The sequence below is a fragment of the Semicossyphus pulcher genome, unplaced genomic scaffold (genome assembly GCF_022749685.1).
Source record: "Semicossyphus pulcher isolate SPU_LCO1_2020_fin unplaced genomic scaffold, fSemPul1.0.p SCAF_2, whole genome shotgun sequence".
NCBI classification, from domain to species: domain Eukaryota; kingdom Metazoa; phylum Chordata; class Actinopteri; order Labriformes; family Labridae; genus Semicossyphus; species Semicossyphus pulcher.
The window spans coordinates 17,005,089-17,031,338 of record NW_027211693.1 but is presented as its reverse complement, the minus strand read 5'-3'; the positions used below and the strand labels follow the sequence as shown (position 1 = coordinate 17,031,338).

General features: G+C 41.6%; 3 protein-coding genes across 6 annotated transcripts in view; 1 reads left to right on the top strand and 2 right to left on the bottom strand.

Moving 5' to 3' along the window:
- The window catches only part of kdrl (kinase insert domain receptor like), a 41,956-nt gene extending 37,327 nt beyond the window's left edge, over positions 1-4,629 (bottom strand). The window contains exon 1 of the mRNA XM_069669858.1: positions 4,115-4,629. Coding sequence (XP_069525959.1) covers positions 4,115-4,178 — 64 coding nt within the window. The 5' untranslated portion in view covers positions 4,179-4,629. The remainder of the gene's footprint in view (positions 1-4,114) is intronic.
- Positions 4,630-7,821: 3,192 nt separating this feature from the next.
- tex11 (testis expressed 11) lies at positions 7,822-16,574 on the top strand. Its single transcript, XM_069670445.1, has 29 exons — positions 7,822-7,849; positions 8,630-8,742; positions 8,889-8,973; positions 9,117-9,196; positions 9,280-9,360; positions 9,429-9,548; positions 9,775-9,855; positions 9,977-10,062; positions 10,156-10,213; positions 10,295-10,390; positions 10,508-10,589; positions 10,989-11,067; positions 11,169-11,320; positions 11,427-11,512; positions 11,825-11,962; positions 12,116-12,218; positions 12,312-12,436; positions 12,824-12,909; positions 13,372-13,425; positions 13,514-13,554; positions 13,635-13,712; positions 13,846-13,916; positions 14,440-14,550; positions 14,775-14,847; positions 14,947-15,096; positions 15,211-15,319; positions 15,445-15,565; positions 16,176-16,343; positions 16,503-16,574. Exons 1-29 carry the CDS (start codon positions 7,822-7,824, stop codon positions 16,572-16,574), a joined length of 2,727 nt encoding a protein of 908 aa, XP_069526546.1.
- Positions 16,575-16,868: 294 nt separating this feature from the next.
- dlg3 (discs, large homolog 3 (Drosophila)) overlaps positions 16,869-26,250 on the bottom strand; it is a 68,203-nt gene continuing 58,821 nt past the window's right edge. Inside the window, exons 14-21 of one of the 4 annotated variants that reach the window (XM_069669982.1) lie at positions 25,586-25,631; positions 23,637-23,678; positions 23,375-23,425; positions 23,185-23,286; positions 22,925-23,097; positions 22,635-22,744; positions 22,451-22,542; positions 16,869-20,072 (exon numbers count right to left, since the gene is read on the bottom strand). In XM_069669982.1, coding sequence (XP_069526083.1) covers positions 19,966-20,072; positions 22,451-22,542; positions 22,635-22,744; positions 22,925-23,097; positions 23,185-23,286; positions 23,375-23,425; positions 23,637-23,678; positions 25,586-25,631 — 723 coding nt within the window. In that variant the 3' untranslated portion in view covers positions 16,869-19,965. Of the gene's footprint in view, positions 20,073-22,450; positions 22,543-22,634; positions 22,745-22,924; positions 23,287-23,374; positions 23,426-23,636; positions 23,679-25,585; positions 25,632-26,250 lie in introns of all 4 variants that reach the window. The other 3 variants (XM_069669980.1, XM_069669981.1, XM_069669979.1) reach the window with 3 other exon arrangements.

Here is a 26,250-nt window from a genome sequence, read left to right as displayed (position 1 = left end):
GTCAAGACAAAAATACTATTCAAATATTTAGTCTGAAAGAAAGGACAAATAATGAAAGACTTTGTTTCTATTAGTCTTAAGTCAAAGGTACAGCAATTGAACTTGGTGCTGACGCAAAACTATGTTAAGATGAACTGAGAAGAGTCATTAAGAATAAAGAGTCAGTTAAGTTAAGTGTTTTTACTGTTGTTTGTGCTTTTTTGATTGTTTCTTTTTTATGTTTTTATGGACTTTTTTTTGACACTTTTACTCTTGTGACGCATTTTGTGACCTTTCTCTTTATCAGGTGCTTTAATAATATGGAACTGGGGCTGGTCGCTGGAGAGGTGTCAGTTCCTCTCCTGGGCACTGTCGAGGTGCCCTTGAGCAAGGCACCGAATCCCCCAACTGCTATAGCTAAAGAAGGAGCTTTTTGCTATTGGCATGCTATTGTTTATTTCCGCTTTCCAAAACTTGAAACTGGCGCCTGGCGTTGTATACTGCAAAATACATTTGAACAGCTCCGTTCTACCGCCGAACGCAGTACTATGCAGTATGTAGTATGTGGTATATAATATATAGTATGTAGTATTTAGTATGTGATTTCAAACACAGCATGTCTTCTCTTCTTCTAAATAAATTTGATTTAATTTACTTTAATATAAAACTTGTCTTGGTACTATTTTCTAGTAATTCTGGACTGCAGCTATCTGTTCATCTATCACTTAGGGCTGAGGACACAACAAACTGTTACAAAGAAATGTGTAAAAAAACTAAATGCTAAGAAAATACGAGGAAAGGATGTGACTGGTTGGCCTTAACTGTTGGCAAATGTCACCAACCTACAGCATGAAACTGGCTCAAGTTTGATGTTGCGAAATAAAAACCACTCTTACTGTACGAGATGACTGTACTGTCCCTGAATTAAAGGGGAAGCCCTTTGAGAGCGTTGAAATAATGTGCGGAAATTCACTTCTCTTTGACAGAGAGAGCACTTCTCCTCCCCACGCTTCCCTTGCTGTCACGAAACGGCAAGACTTTCATGAGTGTCATGGGCAGAAAGCTTTTTTGGGTGTTTTTCAAGGCAAAAGTAACAATGCAGCATCGTAATTCCCCCGTTGAGAGTGACTTACTGTTCAACAACAGAGCCATGGCGACAGAAGCAAAACAGTGGCTAATAGTCACTTATCTGTCCGGCCACGGAGGGGAGATAAAGGGATGGCACGCAACCTGTCGAGCCTGGTCTAATAAGTATAAGAAACCAATGAAGTTGAATCATTCATTTGTTTACAGATACTGTCACTCTTCTGCCTTTTAAAAACTTGAGTGAAAAGCAAAGATAAGCACACTGAATAACTTCATTTCCTCAGTGTGTTTGTGTCGAACCCTGGCAGGACCGCTTCGGCACCCTGCAGCAAGTGTTTTGTGCCAGTGTCATTTCATGGTAAGCCGACTTGAGGTCGGGATTTCCAAGACAAACAAAGAGAAAAATTACAAAAGGCTCAACATGTGATAAGACCAGGGACAGGACCACCTGCCAAAATAAGTAGCGGCTCCCATTACTGTAGCCGTGTTACGTGCTCAGTGCGTCAAAGAGCATTCTCTGATACACAAAGCCGTCCTGAAACTTCCCCACTTTGCCAACTGCAAGGTTAAGACAACAGTTAGGGAGAGTGGCTTTTTTATTGGCCGTATATTAGTCTTTGGAGATTTGGACGCAATATGCCCCAGACTTCTCTTAAAAAAGCAAAATAAAGGAACATCTGGCCATGATGGGTGGCCACTCTAGGTTATATAAAGTTGAGAAGAGCCAACAAACAGGAATCTCATACATGAGGGTCCAAAGTTGTAACCCAGAGGATTCCTGCTCCATAATGTACGATTAAGACGAGTAGGCAGACAGAAGCTCCTTGAAATTGAAATCCCATGCAGGATTCAAAGAAAATATATTGCTGGCTCAGGATGGATATTCCTAGTATGGACCAGATGCTGCCATCACCCTATAAGAACAGCTACACGGAGCAATTTGTTAAGTGAAATATCCCTGTGTAAGGGGACGGCTTTCTCTGCTTTATTGGTAAGACTCACAATCCAGGTGAGTGTGTGTGTGTGTGTGTGTGTTTTCTAATGCGGCCAAGGACCCAGACGTACCGCCCGTGAGCAATGAGCCCCCAAAGCACTCGTTTGACCTCTCATCACTCCCATTTTCCACTCCGTCTCAGGTGTCCCAGCAGGACGGACAAAATGACTCCAAAACGAATCAGGCACAACATCAACTCACTCTGTCAGAATGACGGCTTACAAAAATAACACAGTGCTCACAGAAGGAAATAAAAGTTGTCTGACCAATAGAACAAAATGTAGATTAAAAGGATCGAGGATGGAACTGAATCGTCCCTATAATCATCAGCACTTTGCCTTACATGTTTATCCAGGAGTTAGCCTGTGCTCTCAGACACCACAGACTAAAACAAAGTGAATCTACACAGAGACCAACAACAGCTTTGAAATCCACATTTCTTTTAAACAACTTTTCCATGCGTAACGCACGGCAAATAAAAATGCAGTAGTCTTGAAGTAATTAACCCTTCCGCAGACCTATTTTCTGAAGCATCATGTTGCAGAAAGCTGCAAGAACATCCTCAGTCTGAGCTTTTATGCCTCATTTAAAACAGTGTCAAAAGGTCAAACAGCAACACACTTGACCTGTGCTTATTTCTGAAAAAGAAGCAGCTAAAAGTGAAACATTACCAAGTCAACACAAAAAGGTCAGACGATCTTTTAGACACCATGTTTACCCTTTTCCTCTCCATCACTGAGAGCACTAACAGTGATAAAAAGACTGTTAAAATGAGATCAAGCCTCCTTTATTTCCTCTCTGTGATAGAATTATAGCCTCAATATGTTGACTTGACATATTTTGGTGGTTTATCGTGAATCATTGTTTCTCGCCATCTCCGTGCTCTATTTTTCCACACCTCAGCATGAATAGACAGAAGCTGATGCACCACCAATAACTAATGGCTCTACCAGTCAGCAACTCCCGTGCAGAAACAATACCCTCCTTTCCTCCCATCCATTGTCTCGTGGATGGAGTTTGACACGGCTCAAAACGAGCGCAAGGAGCTCCGAGAAAAAATCCTTGCACAGGTAGCGTGTCACATTTCCGTGACCTTTGCTATGCCAGAACAATTCCAGGCTGCCTCTTGCCCCGGCATCCGCTTCCTCCTTGTGTCTTTCCCACGCTTTGTGTGTGGACAGTGAAGGAAATCTACTCAAACACATTGTTGACGAAGCTGAAGTGAAGAGTATTTCCTCTGTTTGGATGGGCTGTTTATTTGGAATATCATGAGGAAGAACTACTGTGTATCTCATTGACACACACGACCTGGCACAAGGTGGAGGAACATCCACCTTTTATACTCTTGTCTTGTTTTATTGTGGCATGACAGTGAGACAATGAAGCTGATTGTTCTGTCAGAAGAAAAATACATTCTCTTCCCAGAATGTTTAGTCCTGTTCGCTCACTTAAAACAATTGCTGGAATAAACTGTTTTCATAATATAGAGCAAAAGGCTGATTTTTCAAAATCTCCAGAACGTCTAAGAAAACTAATCCAAAACAACCAAATACATTTGCATCAATAAAAGCTTTCACATATTGAAATATAAAGTCTGTCCATCTGTTTTAATTATCTGTCAGAGACAACACATTTTATTAATGTGTTAATATTCTGCTAATAAGAACCGGACAAGACTACCTCTAGCGGTAGATGTGAGTATTGCAGCTTCTAAAGACAGACTTTAACTGTTCACACATAATTGTTTAAAAAACATCCGTACTGAATGAGTCATATCAATACACAATAAAAATCATACGCAAAAGTTGTAATCAGAAGAAAAATGGCAAAACAAATTACCTCTGATTTACAGCTGAATTAAACAAGTATTAAAAGTTGAACAAAAAGAAGCCACTTTCTAGTTTGTCTAATTACTGACACTGTCAAAAAACACACATTTACTCGATCACTCAAACGAATCAAACAAACAGTGCGATGGTAAATGTATGCTCGTTCATGCATCAAACTCTACTACGCGTAAATAACTGATGTGCGCACGCATGAATGACTTCTTACCATTTGTGAGTGATGAACAGCACACGATGACAGCGAGCAATTTGAAGCCGTCGGATGAGACCATCCTGCCAACTCTTCAGCCAAATCCAAACCGTATGAGAGGAAAAGCAGCAGAGTCCCTGGAAGAGGCTTGTAATCCCGACTGAGAAGTTTCTACTCAAAGCGAGTAAATAAAAAAAAGTCTTATTTTTCAGAAGAAACACGCGTTGTTAATCCAGAAAGCCCTCAGGTGTGCATGCAAACAGCGGCAGTGATTCTCCCGTATCCCATGACGCGTTTCACAGGGGAGCTCTCCTGCGCAGCTCCAACTCCTGATCCCGCAGTGAGGAGACGGATGTACCGCTGTATCCTCGGGGCAGGTGCTCTCAAACAAAAAAAAAGTTAGATTAAATAAAACGAAAGATAAAAGTAAAAGATGAGCGAGTTTAATATGAGGAACGAAGTGGTGTCTGGTATAGCGCCCACAAAAGCAAGTTCAATCAGCTCCTGCGTGTAACGCGCGCCTTGTACTCTCTCTCCTCCCTCCAGTCTCCTCTGTGCAACACTTACAGTCCATGCGTGAGGCACGTTTTATGGAGACAGGAAGGACGCGACGTCACTATTTTGGGAGGACAAACTCTCTTCTTCGGGCTACTGAAAGGGAGGGAGGGGGGTCACTTACCGGCAAAAAAAAAAAAAGGATTTGGCACATCTATAGTTATCTTGCACATTTATGTCCGGCTGGCATGATGGGTTGAAATGGTACAGGGTTAAAGTTATACCATGAGAAGATGCAACAGGAATCACTGTAATTACATTAAATTTACCTCAATATTATTGCAATTGTAGTTAAAAAAAACGGTTTATATAGCATGTCTGATAAAGTAATGCCATTAATGATATCACTTCACTGATCGGTGGTCAGAGTACATCTCCAACTAGTTCTATTAAGTTAATAAAAAGGTTGATCATTAAACAGACCTTTGTGTGTACTTGCCTTTGATAAGATCAGACTACAGTGCAACAAAGGTTAAAGGTAAGAGGAGTTATCTTTTCTCAATAGGAAAAGGGGATAAAACGTAAACACTCATTGTGATATCTGATCAAATCTATCTGCCCAAGGGTTAAGAATAATCACTTGCTGGATTTATTTTTAACTTTAGAAACAGGATACGCTGCTTTTTATATCAATGTCAATAACCCTCTTTTGTCCAGCAGAACCCTGCCGTGTGTGGATGTGCCGCAGACTGTTTTCTTTTATCACCACAACAATCACTCTGCTGCTGCAGGTCACAGTAGCAGGCATTGTAAATAAGAACATCCTGGCCTCACCTTTCCGTCCACGTCAGGACCGAGCGGCCACCATCTTGAGGACTGTGTCTTAAGTGGTGTGATGTCTTGGTGAAATGTGATGAGCGCCACTCTTTAGCTGTAAAATAGAGAGATGGATCATGAGAATATGGGAAACAAGTAATAAAATCCTGAGTCATTTTGCTATCTGGGATTTTGAGACCAAACCGTCACAGCTGAAGAATTCAAAGTTTTCAAAGACTTTCAGTATTTCAGATCACTGTTATCAGTATTTTAAGTTGTGTATCTTTTCATGAAATCCCTCAAGAAAATCACAAAGTCCATATTTGGTTGGGTAAGAGCAAACGCAAAACTTGCTCTTATCAATGGTTTATCCCAAAAAAGGAGACATAATATTCCTATGTGTTGGGTTATATGCTTCTTTGACAAAGATTATAGCTGTGCTGTATACTGTACATATAAGAGGTGAGCTTTGGAAGTAACTGCCACATACATTTCTTTAACGTGCGTTTAAGTCTGTAAAGGAGACATTCCCATCGGGCCGAGGGGGCAGCAGATAAGTCTCCAGATGAACAATTGCTGGAAGTTGCTCGCTGAGAGGGGAGGATTTAAAGTGTTTTATTTTAGAACCTGGTGTTCAAAACACACTATGGGGGACTGACTGCTTTTACACACACAGCATGCACTCTTCCTTTTGCACCAACAGCAAAGTCTTCTTGGTAAATGAACCAGTAGAAATAAACTCTTTCTTCAGCAGTGGAGTGGAGCAGGTCTGACTGCCTGCCCTGGTCAGCCTGGAGTGCAAACAATGCCACAGTCTCCAGACCCCATTCACACTGCAGCTTAAAGGCAGGACATATAATGTAAGATTTTTAATCTACAATATTTACAAAAACATTTGTTGCGTGACAGCAATACTTTAATTAGTACATTTTCACGCCAGGGTCATGGGTAGAAAATCTGCACAAAAAAATCATGCATGATATTTGACATACAGAGAGAAAATCATCAATTTAAAATTAATAAAATAAAAAAAATACATATTTGGAAATGAAATGAATATAATTAGCAAAAGAAGCTGTCAAATTCAAGGTTACTTTAATGACCCTGTTAAGAACAACAGCTCTTAACAGAGTAAATGTGTCTGCTTTGATTACCTGGCTGAATAAAAATAGTGGACTGGTATTATCAAGTCGTAGAGCACAAGATATACAAAAGCTGCAGTACAATGAATTGTAACTAAGTAATTTGTTTTCCTCCAGCAGAGATAGAAAATATGAAATAGACACTTTAGTTTATGTTTGTTTGGCTGTGCATTAACTATGTATGTAGGTACTTGAGTTGGTTTCCGCCCAGTTGGGCTTCTTTTGATTACCTTGGGCTGGGGAAAATAGCATTGGGCTGGTAGATGGATTTTGGCTGCTTCTGGTAACATTTGGCGGGGTTTTGAACACCAAACATTTTATGCTGGTCATTTTATGGTCAAAAACAACAATTTAATTGTTTCCACTCACTTACTGTTTACCCATTTGATTGACATGAGTTGTATTCAATTGTATGAATAAGGGAGGTCCTATTTATTTTCACGTCATAATCAAGGCATATTCATTTATTTATATTTTTATTTAACTATGTTTGATTTTGGATTTCATTCCTCCATAATCCTATAGTTTTGAAATACGTTGGATTTTGGTGTTTTAGTTATTGCTCACATTTCATGGCAGTATTTGATCACTTTATTGTGGTTTTGCCACGATGCCAGGGGTGCATTTTGCAATTTGTATTGTTGCTTGTCTAACTGCACTCTTTTTCGGTTGTGATAGCATATTTGTCTAACATTTTATCTTTTTTATTTGATGCAGATATGAAGCTTTGTGTGCTTATGATCTGTTTTCAATTGCGTATGTAATGGTTTTAACGGTTTTACATGGGTTTCTGGCAAGGTTATGATTTGGGCTGTTTTTTATTGAATTGGGCTGGTTTTGAGTTGTAATTGGGCTGGAAACTGTCAATCTGGTCTGGCAACACTGGGCGCATTCCAGTAAGTAAGGTTACTGGCATGTAGTGCACCCATAATAAGGGCTATTTTCAGCAGTAAAATGCTAGCTAAGATTCAGGCTAAATAAGCTAGAAAATTCTAAGTTGTCAAATATTGCTAGAACTTAAACTTAACTTAATGAAATTCAACAATAAGAAACTCTCTGCTAAATATTAGCCAGTCTAAGTGTAAATATAAACTATGACGGCACAAAAGTCTTTATGGTTAACACTTAACACAAACTTTGATACGTTACCTTAGAGCTCTTCCCTTCCTGGACGTTTCGCGGGCATTTGTGCATGCTGTCAATCAAACAAGAGGCGCGCGCGCGTCGGTGACGAGCTAGCCTGATGCTATTTTCACTGGTAAAGTCTTCAACATGGAGCCGTTTGTTTCCGTTGTGAAATGTAAGTAAATATCCTTTTTGCTTGGTCTAACTACTATCTGTTATATCAAGTGGTGACTCTTTTGGCTACGAATTGCAGTTGCAAGTTCCTGAAGTTAGCAAATGTTACTACATTTCAAACTAGCTCAGTTTCTGACTTGTTTACATGCTAAGGTTTCAGTTAGCCTTTTCTTTAATTTTTCCTTTAACATCCTCTCTCCACAAGGAAGAAAAGTAGGGTTTTTGTCATAACAGATTACAACAGTAAACAGTAAAATGTACTTTATTATTATGGTAGCTAGCAAACAGTTTTTGACCAAATTCCTAAAATATTTTAAGTAACACCAGCACTTACTTTACCTGAAAGGAAGGCATGACCAAATACACTAGCGCAATATTATTAGATAAAATATAATGGAAAACTTCCACAAGAGAGAAATTAAAAATGAAATGACCATTCTCAACTGAGTTTTTTTTTTTTTTTTATCTACTGACTTTCCTAACAAGGGATAACTGTTTCTAAAACAATTCATCAAGGATAATTGTTCATGTTATTTATTTGCAATATTTGGGGGTATGTCAACAACCAGAGAGGGAAGTGATGAGTTAGCAAGTATGTTCTTTTGTCTCTAATGGTGAAATGAAGATTGCTGTTGTGGGTAAAACAATGTTTTGATATGTGGTGTCCCCCGTCAAACATCACTAACCACTTGCGTAGACGACGCGTCAGCCGTTGCCTTGTTTCTTTCCTGTCAAACATCTTGACAACAGCTTGTGTTGATGTGCCTGTGGTAATACACAGGTCTTACAGAGAGGCTGCAGCAAACACAGCAGACAAATTATGATGAGGTGATAGAGAAACTCTTCTCTGACGTGTCTGGCCTGGAGGATTTCCCCCAAATACCAGATCCACAGGTAGATAAAAGTGTGTGAGGCACTCTTGTAAGGCAGCGCTCAATCTAGTACAAAAACAAAGACAGTGTTTTTTCTAGTATAACATTTGCTCAGCTTTATCTGGCCAACAAGTTGCATTGTTTTCTTTTTTCTTTCTTCCATTTCAGCTTGAGGAGTGTGCCATCCAGCTGTGGAACTGGGCCGTCACTAAGAATGTGGGCACCACTATAAGTAAAACTCAGAAAGCCAAAGGTACACTGCTAGTCAAAGTTTATTTACATTATCATTTTACCGTTAATCCTGACCCTTAAAATCACAGACATGTCATCTGACAAGGTGACACAATGTTGGACTTTAAAGCAGGGGTAGTCACTATCGTGTCACCATCTTCACAGTGCGTCATGTTGCATGCAGTCTGCTGTACTGCTGTGAGCCTGAGAATCCAACAGAGGGCGTCATCCGCAAGCAGATCCTGGTAAGCAAAACTCAACGCTCCCTCTTTGAGTTCTCAACATTTCAGGAGGACAAGTTTTGTTTGTCAGTGTCTAATCTTTACAGATGGCCAGCAAAACAGGAAGAACCTGGCTTGACTGCAAAAATCCCCAGATGGCAGATAACTTCTTAAGGCTTGCTGTCAAGGTGACATAAAATGAGAGCTCAAACAGAAATATGGTGTTTACATATAATTTGACATACAATTTCCCTAGGGCCTGGAAACCCTCTATGGCCATCTAACATCCAGAGGTGACGGGAAGGGTGACATCACTTTATCAAAGGGAGATGTAGAGAAGGATCTGCTTCGAGTTCTCTCATTCCAGGCAGAATCGGTGAGCTGTGGCGCATGTGATGTTCAACACCTTCAATGTGAATATTTGTTCTTGTGATATTTGGCAGCTGAGGAAGTGCTATTCTGACAGACTTGCAGTGTGAAGTGTGAGACAGCTAAAATGTGAACTGAGAAACAATGAGAGGGGGAAATCTCATTCTTTGCTCGTTGGGAATGTTATATTGTTTGTGCACATTTAAAAGGAAGCTCAAGTCTCTTCTCTGCAGGCCATAATTCAAGGCAACAACCATGAAGCTGTGGCATACATGCAGCGCTGCAAAGACATGCTGCTGCGGCTACCAAAAGATGTAAAAAAAATCCCTCTTTTGTCACTATGAGAAAAATATATATTGTTGTTTCACATTTACAGTACATATTGCTAGAGAAAATGTGGAGGATGATAACTGTTAAAATATTTTTACAATGCAGACTGCATATCTCTCCCTTATGTGCTACAACTTTGGAGTAGACACTTACAATCTGAGAACGTTTGAGGACAGTGCATTTTGGCTGAGGTAAATAAATGTTTAAATATGTCCTACAGTTCTACAGAAGAGTGCTGAGAAACAATGTAGTGGTAAAGGGATTTTCTTTTGCTTCTTTTTCAGCCAAAGCTATGACATTGGGAAAATGAATGTGAAATACGCCCCAGGATCTGAAGTCCAGGTAAAACAGGGTGATTCAAAGTTTGGTTCAAGCAATGGGTTCAAATTGTTTTATAACTGTCTTCGGTTTCCACCACATTAGGCCAAAGTTTTGAGGCTCCTCGCCACTGTTTATCTGGAGTGGGACTGTCAGAGGTTTCAAGAGAAGGCTCTTAATGCTGTCAGCTTAGCTAACAAGGTAAGATATGAGAAATCATTATTACGCTGTAATCTGCACATGCATTTTGAAGCATGAACTAAATCGCAAACAAAATCGCAGATGCACTGTAACTAATGGCAATTTGCAATTTGACAGGAATGTGTGTGCGCATCTGGGCTGTACTTAAAGATCAGAATACTTCTGAGATGTGGGGCCACAGACGATCATATCAGAGCAGGTTAGTCATTACCTGATCTCATTAATTTATTTATACAAAACCTCATTAACACAGGCAGCAGTAGGGTGTCAGTGGCTGAGAGGTTAGAGAAGTAGATCAAAGAGAGAATGCTGCTAGTTAGAGTATCTGAAGCTAATGGAGATAAAGTGGATTTGTAAAACAAATTAAACTGATTACTTTTATTGCTCCAGAAGTATTAAAGTGTCTACAGTGAAAAACTGTCTACAGAAACTACTGCTCAGGCTTTTAGAGTCAGGTCAGGTCTTTCAGTAGAGCTGCTCAGTCTCCAACAGAAGAAGATTGTACTTGTATCCAGACCCTTTTCTCTGTGTCATTGGGTTAAGGTTTTTGGGAGGTTAGATGCTCATTTTAAAGCAGATCACACAAATATGTTTTAAGGGCTTCCTGAGATGCTGGAAGCTAAGGTTCCTCTTGACGTGTGTCTGAGCACAGTGAAACTACTCATGACTGAAGACAGGTAAAAACGTACTGTTTGTATAAATGCATAAGACAGAAAGCAGAATGGACTGCCCTGATATACTGGCTGACTCTGAATAATATCCATTTTGATTTTTGCAGAGAAGTGCTGGCATTTGAGTATTTGAAGCGTGTGTGTCAGCACTTCGAGTCGGCCCCTGACCTGGGAACTGCTCTTGTCTTGCACATTGAGCTGCTGCTGCAGAGAGGCAAGGAGCTGTTGGGAAAACAGAAGATAGAGGATATTATAACCGGTACTTTTGTATAACAGAATAAGCCTGATGAATTTTATAGAAATGTTGAAAAATGCACTGTAGAGTTGCTTCTGTATAAGTGTTAACAGTTTTCACTCCCACACAGGCCACTATACAGGAAAACAGCTGACTCCGCAGGCCCTCACAAGTCTTCATATCATGCTGTGGGATAAAGCTTCCAAACACTTTGAGGTATGCCAAACACAGCCTTGTTTATCCTCAATGCAGAAGATTTTTTTTTATTTACATGTATGTAGTTATCAGCATTTGATTAGCACTGTAGCTGGTGAGCAGCTGCTGACCCATCTTACCTATGCCAACTGTGCATATTTTCTCTGTGTTAGTTTGGTTAGCTTTGGGTCCTATGGTTTCCTTAAAAGACATATATCCCACATGTATACTCCTACGCTGCTTTTGAACTAGGAAATGGCCTCACAAGTGCTATGTTTAATTTCTACACACGAATAAATAAAGTTTACCGTCATGTACCGTCTTTCTGTCCAGGCCGGGAACTATTCTGAGGCTCTTCAGTGGTATAACTACTCCCTGAGTTTCTTTAAGGGCGGTCAAATGGAGCCCAATTTAGCCAAACTGCAGAGAAACAGAGCTTCCTGTTTCCTGCAACTTAAGCAGCTGGAGAAGGTGAGACAACTTGAGCCGCAGCAGAAAGTTGGTGAAATAAATATCACAACTCAGCAGGTGGTTTGTCTTTGTCAGCAGCCACAATGGGATATGCTCCTGCCACATTTTCTGTGTAATATATGTTGACATATATTTTTGAAAATGTGTTATCAGGCCAAAGATGCGGTAAAAGAAGCAGAGAGATGTGACCCTGACAACATTTTCACTCAGTTCAGTGTGTACAAGATTGCAGTGCAGGAGAGCAACGTGGAGAAAGGTGATGATGCACACACAGTAAAAGCATGTGTGGTAGGAGTGTTTTCATCTTCAGCTTATTGTCTGCGGTGACGAGGCTGTTTATTTGTACCAGCTGCAGAAGCAGTGAATGCATTGGGACGTCTGTCGAAGTGTCCTGTGACCAGCGAGGACAGACTGCTGGTATCTGAGAACGCTGCTTTCAATCTCCTCAGTCTGGCTGCTCAGATTGCTTTAGAGGTAGGAATCATCACAAGACTCTACTCGGTTCTGTAAACCAGCTGTCAAATATTTGGAATAAATAAGGAAATTATTGTCACTTTACCCAGTCTGATGATTGGAAAAAAAAATCTGGGTTTAGTCCAGGACAGTTGTACCTGCAGGCGATTAGGGATTGTGTCCATGATTGAACTGTAATTAAATGTAATAGATGAGTTAAATTAACAGCTTAGTGTACGCTTACCTTTCTAAAGCTACTACAAGTGGACAGCAACCAGCTTTGAGTCATTTTTAAGGGTAAGGTTTAGAAAACAGTTGGGGTTGGAATCCTATTTTTGGCATCGTTGTGATTAATGTGACAGGCGGGTGGTGGAATTAATGACGAGGATGTTTGTTCCCCTGAGACAGAGCGAACAACAGGAAACTGCCATGAAGGCGCTGGAGAGCTTGTGTGACAACTCCAAAGATGAAGCTCAGGTTCTGACTGCTCTCAGGTCTGTGAGAACAGGAAAAACAAATGAAGAGTTTAAAACTAAAATAAATCATTTGCCTGCAGGAAAACAAACAGAATCTTAAGTCTCGGTACTTAAAAAGGGGTTAATACAGAAAGCTGGGAAGGATATATATGAACATTTTAATAATCCATAAGTTTGCTTACAATTTTCAGTTTCACCTCCAGAATTTGTATTTATGTATATTGAAGCATTCAGTGTTCAAATGTTGAGTCCGTGTAAACAAACCACGACGGTATACTTTCGTACATGAAGTGACAACAGTTAGTGGAGATGGCTTACGTGCTGAGATATTGTAGCGAGTCTGTTAGCTTTTCCATACACCTCTATGATCCACTGACCTATATTCCCCTGCTTCTCCAGTGAAAGTGTGTCTCTGTATAATACAGTTAGTAGGTGAAATAAAGGAGGTCAACACCAGATTCTCCATTCATCTTTTTATAGGTGCTTGATTCGACTTGTGCTCTCAACAATAGAAAAATCGAGTGATGAGACGAGGTGAGGGAAAGGAAAGACTGAGTATTGTTTATGCTTTAGTACAATCAAACTGCAGACTTACTTGTCATTCTTGCATCACTACATGTAGGAATGTTAATCTGGATGTTCTTCTGCCATATTTAAAAATGGGTGAGTACACACAACTACACTCACTACAGTGTCTGCTTTGTGTGATAACCTGATAAATGTTTTGTTTGCCGTCGCTGCAGCGCTGCAGAAAGTTTCATTCCAGTCTCTCATGACTGCTGAGAAACGTGCAGAGGAAGCTAACTGGTTCAGGAAGATTGGTACTGAGATATTTTCTATCCTTGTCACTTCAATCAGAGATGGTGTGCTATCACTTAAAATCCTGCAGCACCTTCATTTCGTCTGTCTGTGTGTGTGTGTGTGTGTGTGTGTGTGTGTGTGTCTTTGTTGCAGCTTGGAACTCGGCTCTGCAGTGTGAGAGCTGCCCTGACAGAATGAGGGATTTCTTTGTTCTCTCTTACCAGGCAAGTGCTCTTATTAGCTTTGTCAGGTGAATCAGTCAATATCTATAGTATAATACGTGGGTGTAGATCAATAACTCCTGAACAAAGATGTACCTTTTCTAAAGAAAAATAGCAGTTTAAGATAAAGAATCACAGTGACCCACGGTGATCCCATCCTGATAGTTACCCCTGCCCTCTGACTTTCAGACCTTACCTTTACCACAATACCTGTAATTGCACATCGATTTCTTTTTTTCTCCACTCGATGTTGACTAGTGCACAAACCTGATTAAAGTACATGCATTTATGTCTCAGAGCATAAATATACAATTTGAAGATTCTGCAGCAGATGCTGATTAGATTTGGCAGAGACACTTGGATGAACTTCTTAATTTTAGGAGGAACTGAGTGCTCAAACCCACCTTCTTATCACAAGGCACTGTCATTGTTTATTGCAGTCAAAACATTAAAGTAAGTATTAAAGTAATGGCAAACACAATAGTTTATTTGTAATACATGCGGCTTTATCTGCATAAACCCGTAGCTCTCCCAGCTGTGCCCTTCTGATCGCACACTGCTCATGGGCCAGAAGACGTGTCTGCTAATGGCTGCTGCTGCATCTTTGGAGATCTGCAGGAAATCTCACTCTGCCCAGGTGTGCAACCCACTCTCTCTGACCTGTCTCCTACATTTAGCACGCACTCAATGCACATGGATGGAAATTTACCAAGACCAGTGGAGAAGAGAGGTGACTAACCACATTATTGGCACTGGCGTAGGTGTTTCATTTTAATCCCTCTGCCTTTGAAGAGGAGGTGAACACTAGATGGCACTGATGAATCCTGGATGCCTGTTTAGTGTTTGTGCTTGGTTTCACAGACTGAGGAGCTCGCTCAGGCTCTGGAGCACATTCAGATCTGCTGGGAGATCTGGAGAACCCTGAAAGCATCAGGTTTCTTAATGAGATGCACTCTCAAAATTTACAACCATGTCTTCAAATTGATTAAATTGAGCTTAAGAAATGTAATCTTAACGTGTGTTTTTCTAACAGGTAACTTCCCAATGGACCCAACAGACACACTGCTGCTGCTGTATGAATTTGAAGCCCGTGCTAAGCTGAATGACCCCAAGGTTGAGACAGTACTCGAGTCTGTCCTGGAGCTTGAAAATGTGGAAATCAAGGTGCTAGAAACCATCGCAGGTAAAGAAATAAAAAACCTTGCTGCACTGTTCGTCTCGTGCCTGCAAACATGCCTAATGAAACAGACACGTTCCAGTGTTTCCTGCATGCTAGTATCTTTTTTCTTTTTTTTAGCTTTAGCCATGGAGCCTCCAGCCCACTTCCCTCTGCTGTGTAAGAAGGCCTTGAGGGTTGCTCTCGCTCTGCACAAGAAACAACCACAGGCTGACCTGGCCCGCTGCAGGCATGCCCATCACTACTCTGCATGAAAATACCTGTGACATTTCATTACTGATCCATTCCTACAAAGTGCTCATTAGGATGAAAAGGCTCTCTGATTGCATGACTCTTCTTGTGTCCCTGCCTTAGCAAGTGTGTTCACAGCCTGATCAAGCTGTCCCTCCCAAGTGGTGTGTCAGAGGTGGAGGCCCGTGTGCTGGAGGAGGTGTGGGAATACTACGAGGAGGCCCTGTCCATCATTGCAGCCGCAGTGAGTCAGCACCAATCACAGGCCGCCCATCCCTTGGCTCCCACCTCCTGTTCCCTCCAACAGAACTGCTCCCTGCTATATAATTAACCCCCTCTCTTCCACTCCATGCTCGCCTGCTGTTCTGGAAGCCTCTTTTTATCAATGGGCTTTCAGCCGCACTTCAATTAGCAGATGCTTCCATTCACCACCCCCTTCCTGCCAATTTGAATGTTAATGTGCTGTACAAGTCATCACACTGCCGGTGAGCTGCAGCTCTGAAAGAGGCAGCAAATTATTGAGACATTACCCTGCTTTAGAGGCACTGCATATTTCCCCTTTCATATTGAGTTATTACTCGAAAGCTGTGGAAATCTTTGGATCAAAGTGAAAGCCTGAGATTAAAGTGTAAAAAATGAAGGAAACTTCAGAAATGATAAACGTTGGGGTTTGTTTACGGTCTGTTTAAGACTCCTAGTGAAGGTTTACACAGAGTAGAACAGGATTGGATGAAAGTTACTCACAGGCTTTACCCACCAAAAACAGATTTCCTTCCATGTGCGTGGCTGAAGAGAGCTACCCAGGTGGCTTCCGTCAAATGGTCTTTTGAACATCTTCCTGCTCCTCTCTGCAGCCCGACGACTTTCCAGAGATGGAGACCCTGTGGTTGCTGACGCGGGCGTGGAACACAGGGATACTGCTGTACAGCCTGGCTCAGTACCCGGAGGCTGAGAAGTGGTGCGGCCTCGCCATGAGCTTCGTCCGCCACCTGGGATCCCTGCAGGAGAGCTATGAGACACAGGTACAAGGCTGGTGGAGAAGAAGGGAGGGCATGAAGCAGACTTGGAAGCATGAAAGAGCTTGAATGATGCTGCAAAATAGGCAAATTAGAGAAATGCTTGGGCGGAAGAAACACGAGAGAGCTTTACAAGTCTTACAGTTGTTTGTTGTGCACCCACAGATGTCTGGTCTCTACAGTGAAATCCTGGACAGGTTGGACAAAGCGAAGAAAAACCTCATCATGGAAGAATAACTGAACGAGGATGTTGTCAACCCTGTGAAAGCTGCCTGTTCACAGTCTGGATTAAAATTGACTCAGTTCCATTGGTTTGAAAATGTTCATCAAATATTCCAGTTTGATAAGTTGTTACTTTATTGGAGGGCATTCTGATAATACCACATTCGTTCCTGGTTTGATTTTAGCCTCCTCTGTCTCCCCATGTTTCCTGTCTTTCTCCTGATAATAAAGACTAAAATAACACCTTTCTTTAGTGCCATGTTCAAAGCTTTTAAGTCCCTTTGAAGCAGAATAACAAGAACATCAAAATCATAACTGAGTCACATATTTTATTTTCAAACAAATAAACTTTTGTCAAGTCCCAAAATAAAACCCAAACAAAAGTTGCAGGACTGTGTTCCCTCATGACTAGGACAGGGAAGACCATGAGGCCAAGTGTCCTGATAGGCTGTACCACCTGCAGTGACAGGAAGGAAACTACTGTACAATCAAAGGGTTCATGTTTGCAAGCACTTACTGCACAGATGTGCTATAACAGAAACATCATCACCCAAAAGTACAAACAAGAACCCTGACCCCCCCACCCGAAAAATAAAAGCATATATGTCATCATTTCTCTCATCAGAACAAAGACCCTCATCAATTATACACACACAGAGGCATTCAGGTTCCATCTCGTTATATAGCACAACCTCAATGGAAAGAGTAAAATGAAATCGAGTTCTTTGGGCTTTGACATGGCTGACTGAGGTATGAATACCACACACATTGTTAACAGTCAGCTGTGTTTCAACTAAACACCAGAGAGGACCAATTCTAAACTTCTAATGATGTATTGATCAATGCTCCTGGTTTCTGTGATACTGTGTAGGTTTCTGCCTGCATCTCTTTATAATTATTTTACAATATATTTTTTAAATCTATACACCCAGACACGTTCCACAAGAAATCACATGTAGACAGGCCCTACTTGCAGGAATTGAATTCCCAACTGACTAGTTAAGTTTTCCAATAGGCATTTGAAGAGAAATACCAACAATACAGCACATTTGTATGGAAATTATATCTCAAGAGTAGCTCAAACTTTACTTACCTGACATTTGTGGTCTATAAAACATGTTTGTCCCAGTTTGATTCACACATGCATGAAGCACAGGTGAGGGGGATCTGCTGGGGGCTTATTTACATTGTACAGCTACCACACCCTTTGAAACAGTCTGCAAGCAGTTTATAAATGGCTCTGTTCCCTTCGGTTATTCCCTGAACTCTGGTTTGACACAGGTAATGACAGCTGGTTTAGCAGTGGTGCCTGGCAGGTGGGCACACCTGTTCAGAAAATGCCTGCAGGTACAGGTGCTCTGTGGGTGGGAGAGAGCAGGGGGGACCCAGAGGTCTAGGTTACAACTTCCTGTTGGGTCTGGCTCTCTGGAGAACAAACAAAAAAGAAAAACTTCCTTCGCACTCTTCAAAAAGTTGAGGAGGAAAGCCAGAGTGTTCGCGATCAGGGGCCAAAGTACTCCTTCGTCACTCCCACTCCTTCTTCTGCTCTCTCTCGCATGCGCTCGTGAACATATAGTGCCAAGATCTGCATGGGAGGGTGGAGCGGGTCAATCCTGGTGAAGCCACGCAGCCAACTCAAAGGTTACCACACTGATGGCCTTGAACAAGCTCACGAAAAAGACACATAATGCAGCCTGATAACACCGTTTAGTTGAGAACTAAGCAACAGTACTATTGGTACTTGTTTGTTCACATTAGACAGCTTTGAAATCTCTGTGTCATCAACCAAACATGGGCTTTCAGTCGCGGGGGTAATGGTATCTGTACGTTAAGATTCCTGAGCTGGTCTAGCTCACCCCAGACTCAATTAAGAGCTCAACACAGTGGTTCTGCACCTGCCAACAAGAGACTCATTAAGAATATGTTTACAGATACACAAAGCATTTAGGTTTAATCAAACCCAACTTTAGTGTTATTTTTGGTAGGGGGACATGGGGACAATCCAAAAACAGGTTATATTGACTCTTTAATTGTTAGGACATCCAATACAATTATTGTCTTGTTCTACCCGTTTTAAGGCCACCGTCATGGCGGCAGATAGGACAGTACCATGTGACCATTCAATCAGAAGAGAATCCTCTTGGAAGGCAGAGAGTGTAATAGGGTGGTCTGCTGCTCAACATGAGTAAGGAGGCTCTGGCTGTCCAAATTGTGATCCAATGGCCTAATTCGGGAAGGAAGGTGGAAATACAGAGGAATAAAAGGCGCCCACAGAGGTGAGACTCTGTTTTTATCTATTGCACTCAAGTCAGGCCCCCTGGCAGTTGGAGGACACAAAAAAGTAAGAAAAGATGAGAATGTTTCCTCTCTTTTCCTCGTCATTTGTGTGCAGCCTCCCTCACAGACAACAGGTAGTCACAAAACAGAATTTGTATTTGATGTAAGGCAGTTTGGTGTTTTGCAGAGAGCCCAGTTACACTTCTCTACCCCCATCCTTTACACAGAGCAGCTAAAAACCACAAGCAAAAAATCCCACAAAAAAAGAGAAAAAAAAAAAACAACCTAAAATGAAATCTAACAGCCCTCCAAATTGACAACTCTAGTGAAGTGTAAAATGTGTAGTACTTTATATGTAGTAAAATCTCAGTGGGATTTTATCATTTATCTTGTGATTTCATAATATAAATGTAGAGATTCACAACGCACTTCTTCCTCTTGATCTGCCTCCCGAGATGTCTTTATCAGCTGCAGCACAGACAACTGGCAGACGACCAAACAGCAAGCTGGTTTGTGATAAATAGATCACCAGTTTGTAGGCTCCACTAATTTCCTCAGTCATTATAAACAAGAGAGATGACTCCTTGAACAGTACCATCAGCAGGGCTCGATTTTATCCAGTCTTTTTAGAAAAAAAAACAACCTTAAATTGGTCTTCACTTCTCATCTTGCGTGTCTTTTTAAATGTGATTTGATGAACATTTACAAAGTGTTCCAACTTGGTATGATTTGTCTCTTGTTTCCCTGCAACTTCTTTTTGAATCCCGTCTCCTCTCTCCAGATTTCTGTAAAACATTCTGATCTTCAGTCAGTCCCAGTTCACAAAAGGATTTATTCCTCTTCCCTTTTGTTTTCATTTGACAAATTCCTTTGGAATGGCATTTCCAGTCTTGAATGGATTTGTTGAGAAACTCATGCAGGGGTGTGCACAGTCACAGTAATGGTGATAAGACTTCTTTTTCATTTAGAGAGTAACATAATGATGACACTAAAACTTGATATGAAACATATCTGCAAAAAGGAAGTGAGGGGGGGGGGGGGGGGGGAGGGGGGGCTATTTGGGCGTGGGTGGGGTCTCTGGGAGGCAGGAGGGGAGCTCTGCATCGATGCAGAGGGGACGGCAGGGAGCTCAGAGCTTCTCTGAGGAGGGGATCCAGATGTAGGGACCAGACTGCTCCTCGATGATTAGCTTGATTTTGTTGTAGATCTCCTCTAGTGAGTCACCCTGTACGATAGCTGCAGACACAAACACAGGGGCACTTATATGTGTTGACTGCATCACAACTGAAGACTAGAAACAGTGTGTCGACTTTTAAACAAATACATTTATAATTTCAGTTGTTAAACAAGAAATGTTAATTGTTACTCTTTAATAATTTCAGGATTCAGAGTGTTGACCAAACAGGACATTAGAAAAATTGTCCTGTTTTTTCATATAGTCAATGATTGAACTTATGAAAACAATCTGTTAGAGCAGAAAGGATTAACAGAGTCTGTGGCAACATTCACAGAAAAAAATCACAAGCGGCGCCCAGTTAGTGACACGTTTCCATCAGCCAGCAGTGGTTGGTCTGCCAGAGAGGGTAGGCGGAGCTAAGCGGCTGCTTTTCCGGTCTCTGCAAGAGTTGCGAGTGAACGGCAATCTACTATGGCTGAACAAACAGATGCTCAGATGAAGGCAAACAGTCTAAAAAGGAAAGCGACCGTCACTGAGGAAAATCAAGAGTTGCAACCGGAGCCAACCGTGGACGCCACACATGAGACACTCTATGGCAGCGGTCCCCAAGCGGCGGACCGCGGTGCGGATCTGGACCAAACTGCCGTCGTCTCCGGACCTATTTACAGTTTTGACAAGCGCATCTATTTTAACCTGCGCAGCTTTTTTGTCTTTGCGGCAGTGATTTGGGGGGAAACTCGCAGACCAATGCATTCGTTGTAAATCACACGTGGCGCTACTCAGCCAATCAAATCTGTTCCTCAGATAAACATTGCGACTGACCCAGTGGGTGTGTGAGAATACAGATACAGACTGATGAGCCAGCCGACAGGAGAGTTACAGAGACACAGTGGGAGAAAGTTAGTGAGTTCGGGGAAGGTAGACATGGCGTGCTCTAAAATGAGAGCAGTTAGAGAAAACCGAGCTTTTAAGACCGGACAGACTCGTATATGTTCCGTGACTGTGGCGATTATTAAACGCGGACATTGTCTGACACTGTCACTCCGCTTGTCTCTGTTAACAGAGACTCCGGGCTGCAGTTTAGTTCAAACACTTAATTGATGAACCTGAGAGTTACACAGAGCTACATCAGGCTTCATCATCATGACTAGTTTTCCTCTTATTTCCGCAGTTCTGTTCTTATATGTACCGGTATGTGCCCTCTCTCTCTCCCCCTCGCTCTCGCTCTCTCCAGCAGTCCGTCAGTGTACAGTGCGTTTTAATGTTATTTATTTCATAATCATCGCCTGTTCTAAAACTCACTATGACTCAGCATGAGAAAATGTCTAATGCAACTGTATTTCGGCAAAACATAAAATAAAATTTGGCAAACATGAAATAAAATATAAAGTGAATCCTCCTGTTATGGTCAAATCTTGATATTCTGTCAGGAGGCAGAGAGAGAGCAGCTTAAGTGAAGAGGTAAAGCTGTCTCTCTCTCTCTCATTTGATTTCTGCACTGACAACATTATACTACCAGTTGTACCAGACATTATATTATTTGTTTTCATTTACAAGTAAAAACACTTCCATCACAAACTGGGGCATAAAATAAACCAAGAAAACAGGAAATAAAGGTTTCGACACTCAAAATTTCCTGGGGGAGACCCCCCACACCCCCCAACATACAAACACACACACACTATATTTCCTTACCAATAATAAAGTGTTCATTAATATTATTATTGTTAAATTATGAGAGCTCTGTGTAAAAGTTATAAGCATTGTTGTTATTTGATTTGACGTTCAAATTGTATAAATTCATGGTACTGAATCATAACGCAGGTCAGACATTATGATGTTCCAGACCTTTGCTTGAGAACCAGCACGTTTGACATTACTGCTTGAAAATGAGAAACAATTAATCAAATCAAATTTATATTATTTTGAGCAACTAATCAATTATTCAACTAATGGTTGAAGCTTTAGTGCCAAACATCTGATCCAGCTTCTCTGTAGTTAGTATTTACCGCTTTTCTTTGCTTTACTGACACGTTTAATATTGCACTTTATTTATACTGTACCATTTCATACTGCTAAATGTTGCTGCTATTACCCATATATGTCACTATAGAGTGTCACTTGTGTATACCAGTTGAATATACCTCTTATTTAACTTTATTTTATTTTTATCTATTCCTTTTTCTATTTGTACTTGCCTTCTTGCTACTTGCTTGTCTGTTGCAACAATCGAACTTCCCCTCTGGGGATCAATAAAGTGCTATCTTATCTTATCTTATTGGATATTCTGGTTTTCTGACAGCTGGTCTTAAAAAATAATAATAATTTTAAAAAAAAAATCACAATTTATTGTTATACTAATCAAAAAATTAATTGAGAAAAATCGTGGACTGATTAATATTACCATTTAAAAAAGACAAAAACAAAAGAGACCAACCTGTGAAATACTCTCCAAAGTCTTGCTCCAGCTTCACTGCCTTGTCAAACACTTTATTGGCCTGCTCGTACGTCTGCCTCTTATTCATTTCCCTGAAAAAGACGAGTAGTTCAGTTTAGTGTCACAGAACACTTTAGGTTCACTGACATCTTAACTACAGCACGTAAAAAAAGCTCAGACTTACATTAGGGCTTCACTGGATTTTGGTTTAATAAAGATGGCAATCGGATAAAGTTGTGCTTGCTGCAGTCGTTTTATGGCATTTCCGGACACATCCAGAATGCAGTGTTTCCCCTGTAGGCAGGTAGAAAACACTTAACTATCTAGACTTTTGTCACACAAGTACACACGTATTAATCAAGGGTTGGTTTTGTAAAGCTGCAAAGCTGACTCCTGCACATTGCTTGAGTGAAATAATGTTTAAGTAATGTGCCTCTGGTTACAGTAGAGAAAGAGAAGTCTCTGTGTGCCTACCCTCTCAGCCACAGTTCTGACAGACAAGATGCTCGTCCCATACAGGTTCTCGTTGAACTGGCCAGCCTCGATGAATTTATTATCCTGAATGTCTTTCTCCATTTGCTCCCGCGAGCCCACAAAGTGGTAGTCCTGGCCGTCCATCTCGTTCTCTCGCCTCGGACGAGTCGTATCTGCAGCAGGGAATGGAACAAGTTTAATTTTGTCACTGCAATTACGTCCAGAGTGCTGTCTGGATCTGTTGTTCGGGGTAAACTCACGAGGTACGCAGGAGCCAAACTTGTGGGGAAACTCAGAGATGAGGTCATCGTTTACTCGGTCCTTCATCGGGCCCAGAATGATCACAGGCCGTGTGTAGTGGACTGCAGTGAAGACAAAGAGGGCAGGTGAGGATACATGTAGGAAAAAAAAACATAGTTTCACATATGCTACTAGTAATGATCCACTCACTTTCCTGTCGAATAACTGGCTCATAGGAAAGAATTGTGTCCTCCTGTCCCTCTGTAATCACACAAAGCGAAAGCATCGTTAGATCTTTTACATCTCATTTTAAGAAATACCAACGAAATGTGACGGCTGCTTTAAACACCACGAGGAATATTCATTTACAGGTGTCATTTCACAAGTCAATTTAAGAACAGCTACCATGTTAATCATCTATGTGGGCAGTGAAAAACAAACCAGAAAGACCAAGAGAAATTAAATGACTCACTCGAACTGCTTTCACTGTCACTTGTGTTGGATGTCAGGCATTCTGCGAAAGCACAAGAAAGCCAGTTGCAGGTAATCTCAAATACAGTGGAGCCAAAGTTTAATTCAAATTAATTCACTTCTAATGGGTGAAAATAATTTTCACCTTCCTTCACAACCTTAGGGGGGTGGGGGAAGCACTCTGTTTCTCAACATCTAGGCCATTAAAAAAAGGGATAAAGAAAGCAGAAGTCTTGCTCAGTGCGGCAGCCATGCTCGTGTAATATTAGGGAAGTGGTTTTAGGTGCAAGCAATAGGAAATTAAGTGTTTCCTGTGACATTATCCCAAATGACCCACTATTCCCTGACCAATGTTTCCTATTGCTAGAGCTGCGCCGGTGGCAGCGGATCTGATTCCAAGGAAAAGACAAAGAAAACATAAGAGTAGGGCCGTCCGCAGGAGGGAGGCGGGAGCCGGCTAACTCAGGGGAACTGGAGGGAAAAGTGTTTCCAACCAGGCCTGCTGTGGTGACAGATATACTCCAGCTCCCTGTGTGACCGTATCTGACAAAACATGACTACACTTTATTATAAAGGCTAGACAGCGACTGACATGGGATTGACATCGATATGATACCGATGTTAGAGAGAAAAAATTTACACATTACTGATATTGCAGCGGATATAGTGAATTTATGTACTGTAATGAAAATAGACTTCTATTTGGATTGTGGACCGATTTTGCATCATGAAAAGGCCCCAAAGGGAGCAACAAAGAATATTTAACATTATTAGTCATTGTGAGCTAATTATAAAAACAATGTCACGACACCATTTTTCACCCCAAGCACGTTTTCTGTAATAAATGTTGAGTAAAGAAAGTTTTCATATTAAAAACTAATACACCAAAACCAATATATACATGTGTAATAGGAACATATCAGTAGGGCTCTAGTTAAGTCCCCATGAGAAACTAAGAATAAGGCCATGTCTACACGTACGAGGAGTTCTTCCCTCCTTCATTTCCAAAAAAAACCGTCCACACAAGCACGGTTATAAAAAAACCCCTGTCCAAACGAAAAAGCAAAAACACAACAGATATGCTGTCATGACAATGCCACACCAACAGGCGGCGATATAACCCAGACATGCTAAGAAGATAGAAAATCGCAGCCAGTCAAAAGTCTGAAAAAAATCTATTGCTGGAAGACTACCTGGCAGGCTGCAATGGCGCATCGAGGAAGGGGGACAATATATCAACATAGTGGACGAGTAACTGTACATATATGTGTAAACATGTAAAAAGTGCTGTCAGCAAGGTTAGAAGCATCACTGTTTTTGTCACATCCGTCATTTTGCAAGGAATGTCGCCTCATTTGTGACGCCTCATAAAGGAGATAACGGCACAGCCTGACGTCACGAGCCAAAAACGCTGATTACCCCGTCTACACGTCTCCGTGGAAACGGAGCTGCTAATACTCCTTCCCCACCGAAATTAGGGTGACACAGGGTTTTCCGACCCAGGAAGACCCACTTATAGATGCCGATTGTCTCTTTTCCCATTGCCAGTGAAGTATACTCATTTCGATCTCTTTTATGCTGCGTCCCTGTCTGACGTCACAAACGCCCCGGAGACAGGGCTAGTAAACAGTGAAGATTTTATGGTGCTCATGTTTACAGTGACCTAAAACAGCGTTGTGTGGACGAAAGGCCAAAACGCAGAGAAAAATACCTGTATACGTGTAGACATGGTCTAAAGCGTACTCCCCCTCAACCTTAGGAATGCATATTGTATATGTACTGTGACCAGGAGTAGGCTAGTGTGTGTGTGTGTATTAGCACGAACATAAGTCTCTGTGTGTCCCTCTAAATGTGTGTGGTTCGGCATTCCCAGCTGGGTCTGCAGTGACAAAGCATTTTTTCTCTGAGCTCACGGGACAGCTGCTTGACACAGTACAACCACACACTTACTCAAACTCTTTGATCCATAAAAGTCATCGCTTAACCCTGGGAAGTCCTAGGTGTCCCGACAGGTGAGAGCAGAAACCAAGAGAAGAAGAGCAGACAGGAAGAAGAAGAGGTTAGTGAGAGTCGGGGCAGAGAGGGAGAGGAGTGCTGCGTCGTGCTCGCTCGGCCCGCTGACACATGGCGCTGTGCTGTACTCATTAAGTCTGAGCCCCACTTTGTTCATAGTAAGCCACGGCCTTTCAATTACACAAACCCAATCCCATTAAAACGGGATTTTGACCTGTTAAGTGTTAAAGCTCGAGTCCAGTTAATGAGATTCTTCTTGTTTGGGTCAGTGACTGACTGGAGAATTGATCAGGATTTATACAAAGGAGTAGCATTACAGTGTAAGGAGGCCTGTGTGTTAATGCAGCCAAGAACTAGCACACACACAGCACACGCAGCTAGACACTCCTCTGGAGCCCGTAGATGCACAGACACACCAGAGAGAAGCCCACATCTCCAGCCTGATGCCGGCGCTGCATGTGGGGCATCTCTCTGGGACGGTGAGAGAGGGATGAGAGTGCTGCCATCACACAAACCATCCCGGGAGGTGAGCGGAAAGATGGAAGCCGAGAGACAGAACTGAAGCATGAAGGGGAAAGGAGGAAAAAACAGCGACTACCCCC

Excerpts from the sequence above, each read along its gene's own strand:
- tex11 (XM_069670445.1), top strand. The coding sequence starts at position 7,822 with ATGGAGCCGTTTGTTTCCGTTGTGAAAT. Across the intron at positions 12,437-12,823 it reads CTGCTCAGATTGCTTTAGAG|AGCGAACAACAGGAAACTGC; the intron begins GTAGGAATCATC and ends CCCCTGAGACAG. Across the intron at positions 15,097-15,210 it reads GGTGCTAGAAACCATCGCAG|CTTTAGCCATGGAGCCTCCA; the intron begins GTAAAGAAATAA and ends TCTTTTTTTTAG.